Source organism: Solanum stenotomum, chromosome 6 (genome assembly GCF_019186545.1).
Source record: "Solanum stenotomum isolate F172 chromosome 6, ASM1918654v1, whole genome shotgun sequence".
Lineage (NCBI taxonomy): Eukaryota > Viridiplantae > Streptophyta > Magnoliopsida > Solanales > Solanaceae > Solanum > Solanum stenotomum.
Window position 1 is genome coordinate 31,287,895 of NC_064287.1, and position 5,493 is coordinate 31,293,387.

At 35.1% G+C, this 5,493-nt stretch overlaps 1 protein-coding gene across 1 annotated transcript in view; it reads left to right on the forward strand.

Annotated features, from left to right (window-relative positions):
* LOC125868656 (uncharacterized) overlaps window positions 1-5,493 on the forward strand; it is a 9,944-nt gene that overhangs the window by 3,157 nt on the left and 1,294 nt on the right. Inside the window, exon 3 of the mRNA XM_049549257.1 lies at window positions 816-886. Coding sequence (XP_049405214.1) covers window positions 816-886 — 71 coding nt within the window. The remainder of the gene's footprint in view (window positions 1-815; window positions 887-5,493) is intronic.

The window sequence follows — 5,493 nt, forward strand, 5'->3', positions numbered from 1 at the left end:
AACTTAGAACTTGAACTTGAAATTAGAATTTGAACTTGAATTTGAAATTAGAACTTGAACTTAGATTTTGACTTGAACTTAGAAGTTGAACTTGAACTTGAAATTAGAATTAGAACTTGAACTTAGAATTTGAACTTAAACTTGAAATTAGAACTTGAACTTAGATTTGGACTTGAACTTAAAACTTGAACTTGAACTTGAAATTAGAATTAGAACTTGAAATTAGAACTTGAACTTGAACTTAGAATTTGAACTTGAACTTAGAACTTGAACTTGAACTTAGAATTTGACTTGAACTTGAAATTAGAACTTGAACTTGTACTTAGAATTTGAAGTTAAACTTAGAACTTGATGTTGACATTTGAACTTGAACTTGAACTTAGAATTAGAACTTTAATTTGAACTTAGAATTAGAATTTGAACTTGAACTTAGAACTTGAACTTGAACTTAGAACTTGAAATTTGAGTATTGAATTTGTTAATTAGTGTATTGAATTAGAACTTGAACTTGAACTTAGAATTTGAAACTTAGAACTTGAACATGAACTAGAACTTGAACTTAAACTTAGTTATTGAAGTTGAACTTAGAATTTGAACATGAACTTGAAATTAGAACTTGAACTTAGAATTAAAACTTGAACTTGAAATTATAAATTGAACTTGAACTTATAGCTTGAACTTAGAACTTGAACTTAGAACTTGAACTTAGAACTTGAACTTGAAATTAGAATTTGAACTTGAAATTAGAACTTGAACTTAGAATTAGAACTTGAACTTGAAATTTAACTAATTTTAGAACTTTTCGTGCTAGGCAGCTGAGGAAGCTCAACATCTAAAAAAGTTGATACAAGACTATATTGCTTCTTTCATCAAAGTAGGAGATAAGGTTGGTGCTTCTAAATTTCTAAAGTTCAAGTACAATTGTTTTCAATAATGTGTTTGTGTCCATCTAGTATTGATATTTACCTTTAATTTTATGATAATATTTTTGTTTCCATCGATTGTTTGTTAAGCATACGTACCAACACTAGTTGATCCTATTGATGACAAAATTGATTTTCTTGCAAGATCGATTTGTGTCCATCTAGTGTTGACACTTAGCTTTAAATTTAGAAATAAGTTGAATTAAAATATGTGGTTTTTGTAGATGGATCATCGTTTGTGGATGTATAATATGCATTATGAAACTGGTGCTGGTTTGAAACCTGAGTTTATTGACGGTGTTAGAAATTTTATTGAACATATAATGACACTTGACATTTTCAAGATTAATGGATTGGTTAGGTGTCTTTGTTGTGTATGTAAGTGCTTAAAATTTTTCAAACCAGGTAGAGTTATGGTTCATTTGTACCGTAATGGATTTAAGCCTAGATATTTTGTATGGAGTGATCATGGAGAAAGTGATGGATTGGATGGTATCTTTTATAATTCGATGTCTGTTGATGTATATAATATGGTTGCACCACATCGCCAAATTAGGGTTGAACAAGTTAGAGTTGAACATGATAGGGTTGAACATGATAGAGTTCATGAAATGATCAATGATGCTTTCGGGGTTCAAGGTGGGATGGAACCGGAACAATATTTTGATGAAGCTCCTAATGAAGAAGCAAGACACTTTTATGATCAATTAGAAGAGTCTAGACATCCACTATGTGAAGGGAGTCCGCATTCTGCCTTGTCAATTGCGGTTAGATTAATGAATATTAAATCAGATTGGAATGTTCCTAATGCTGCTATGGACTCAATGGTTGATCTTTTGGGTGAACTAGTTAATCCGGAGTTTAACATACCAAAGAACTTCTATCAGGCAAAGCGTTTGGTGTCCAAGTTAGGATTGACGTATGATAGAATTCATTGTTGTGTTAATGGATGCATGTTGTTTTACAAGACTGATAGTGAAATAGAAAATTGTAAGTTTTGTGGACATACTTGTTATAAGAGGACTCCGGCTGGAAAGATGGTCCCAGTTCAGGCGATGCATTATCTACCTCTCATTCCTAGATTAAAGAGGTTGTATGCATCGTTGAGGTTTGCCCCACATATGAGATGGCATCGTGAATATAGAAGGCCGCCGAGTGTCTTGTCTCATCCATCTGATGGTGAAGCATGGAAGCATTTTGATAATGTATATCCTGATTTTGCTAGTGAACCAAGAAATGTTAGATTTGGGTTGTGTTCAGATGGCTTCACACCATTCTCTAATAATGCTTCTCCTTATTCATGTTGGCCGGTATTTGTTACTCCGTATAATCTTCCTCCTGAAATGTGCATGACCAGTCCTACATCTTTCTAAGTTGTGTTATTCCAGGTCCCCGGAATCCAAAAAGTTTGATTGATGTCTATCTACAACCATTGATAGATGAGCTCAAACAATTGTGGTTTGAAAGCGTTTTGACTTATGATATATCAAATAAGCAGAATTTTATCATGCGTGCTTCTTTAATGTGGACTATTAATGATTTTCCTGCATACGGGATGTTGTCTGGTTGGATGACAGCTGGAAAGCTAGCATGTCCGTATTGCATGGAAAATAGCAAGGCATTCACTTTAAAGCATGGCAGAAAAAATACATGGTTTGATTGTCATCGCCAATTCTTGCCAATGGACCATGAGTTTAGAAAGATGAAAAATGCATTTAGGAAAAATAAGGTTGAAAGTGACCCCCCACCTCCATTACTCACAGGGCATCAAATTTGGGAGAGAATTTCTCAATTACCTAAAGTTACAGAAGCTTCACCTTCTAGACTTCCTGGATATGGTGTTGAACATAATTGGACCAAACAAAGCATATTTTGGGAGTTGCCGTATTGGAAGGACAATCTGCTACGACATAATCTAGATGTGATGCACATTGAAAAAAATTACTTTGACAATTTGTTTAACACAGTGATGGATGTTAAGGGTAAGACAAAAGACAATCCAAAAGCTAGAATGGACATAAAGGAATATTGTAGGAGAAAAGAGTTATGGCTGCAGGAATTACAGAATGGTAAAATAGTTAAGCCCAAAGCCAGCTTTTCATTCACATTGGATGAGAAACGTGAAATTATTGAGTGGGTTAAAAATTTGAGGATGCCAGAGGGCTATGCTTCGAATTTAGGAAAGCGGGCAGATATGAATGAAGGAAAATTGATAGGTATGAAAAGTCATGATTGTCATGTGTTCATGGAAACTTTAATTCCTATCGCTTTTAGCCATCTACCCGAAAGGATATGGAAACCAATCACAGAGATAAGTCTTTTTTTTAAAGATTTGTGTTCTGGAAAGTTGTTGGAGAGTAGTTTAGATAGGATGGAGGAAAATATTCTTGTCACTACTACTAAGTTGGAGAAGATATTTCCATGTGGTTTTTTTGATGTGATGGAGCATCTTCCAATTCACCTTGTACAAGAGGCCCGCCTCGGAGGTCCGGTTCAAACAAGATGGATGTATCCATTTGAGAGGTATCCATTTGAAATATTCACTAAGTTATATATATTCGCCAAGTCTTTTATATATTAACATATATATACATATATGCATGCAGAAAAATTGGTAGTTCGAAGCAAACGATTAAGCAAAGGGGAAGGATCGAAGGATCATTTGTTCAAGGTCATATTGGGAGAGAAACATGTGATTTTTATTCTTATTACTTTGGTCATGATGTGTCATGTAGGAGAAACAGGCCCAATCGCAATGATGAAGGCGATATTGATCCTTTATTTCCACCAATATCAATTTTTAATCAAAATGGTCGAGGATCTAAAAAGCGTAGAAAGCGAGGCTTCACTGATATGGAAATGCAATCAGCTGTGACACATATTTTGCTTAATTGTTCAGAGATTCAATAATATGTCAAGTAAGTGTTAAAAATATGTTATTAAATTACATACTAATAAGTGATCATTAACTAACTAAATACTTGAATGTAAAATGATCAGATTGTTCGTAAACACATGGGGTAATGAAGCCATCTATACAGAATTTTCCAAATGGCTGAGGAACTATGTAAGTGTGCAATCACTAAGTATTTAATAATATATTCATGTTATACTAAATTATATTACTTGAAATAACAATCGGTAGGTTTTACGATGAATACTCAAGTGTCCAACATTTGCAATTAGTGAAAGAAGTAGCCCTTGGACCTCAATCTGAAGTACTGGCAATGAATAAGTATTGTGTCAATGGTTTTAAGTTTCAAACTGAAGAAGTATCTAGGAACAAGAAAACAAATAATAGCGGTGTCTATATACAAGGTGATGTTAATGGTACTGGTCAAACTATTGAATATTATGGTGTCATTCAAGAGATTATTGAAGTGAGGTATTCAGGTTGGCCTAATAAGAAGATTGTATTGTTTCGGTGTGAGTGGTTTGACCGATCACATAGAGGCACAAAGGAGGATCATCAACATAATATAATTGAAGTTAAGCACACCAGGAAATACAGAAGTTATGATCCTTTTATTATTGCACAACATGTTAAACAAGTGTATTACACTTCATATCCATTGCGTAGAGACAAAGTTGATTGGTGGGTTGTTATAAAAAGTAAGCCTGTGGGAAGAATTGAAATTGACAATGTCTTAGATGTGGCGTATCAAAATGATGTTGCAATTGTTCAACAACAAGTTGATGTTGAATTGGAAACCACACTACAACATCCTCAACACATATTAGAAGAAGTATCTGATGATGAGATATTGAATGTTGAGGAAGAAATATACGAGAATGAGGAAAATAAATCATTTGATGACGAAGAATAGGACGATAATGAAAATGAAACAACTGAGGAGGAAGAATGGGAGAATGATGGAATTGAAACAAGCGAGGAGGAATAGTGTAGAATGAAAGCTAGCTAGTACATATGTAAGTGTATTTTACTAATTTTATTTAATTTATGATTTTTATTTATATTATACATGTAAATTTGCATACAGATGTCATCAGGCAGTGACGGTGATAGATATCGCGAGCATCTTGGAGTTGGCCAGACTAAACAGGCTAAAAAAAAGAAGTCTAGGAGACCGATAGATCCTGAGGATATTGCAGGATCTATTTCTTCTGCACCAGAGCGCATCAGCCATAATACTCATTTATTTGTTGTTCTGTTTGGTACTGCGGATCCTCGACAATATTATCCTAATTATCGTCGACCAGTCGGTGCTTCATCTACTTCACAGGCATTGCCTTCATGACGCTACGAGGACCTACCTTTACAGGCTATTCGTCGAGCACGACCCTTATTGGCAGGTACTTCATCTCCCACAGGTACATCTCCTCAGTTATCTGCCATGAGGCTTGGAGATTCTAGTAGCGAGCAGTCAGATGCTATGGCCGGTACGCCTCCATTGACTCAGCGTTTTGTGCATCCTGATGTATCACCCTCGTCTACAGCTGCACCTAGTGCTACACCACATGATACGATGTCTGCTCTAGCTCCTGGCCAGAAGGACAGACTTGGTAGAGTCATGATTGAGCCGGATGGATCATCGTAAGTTTGTTTGGT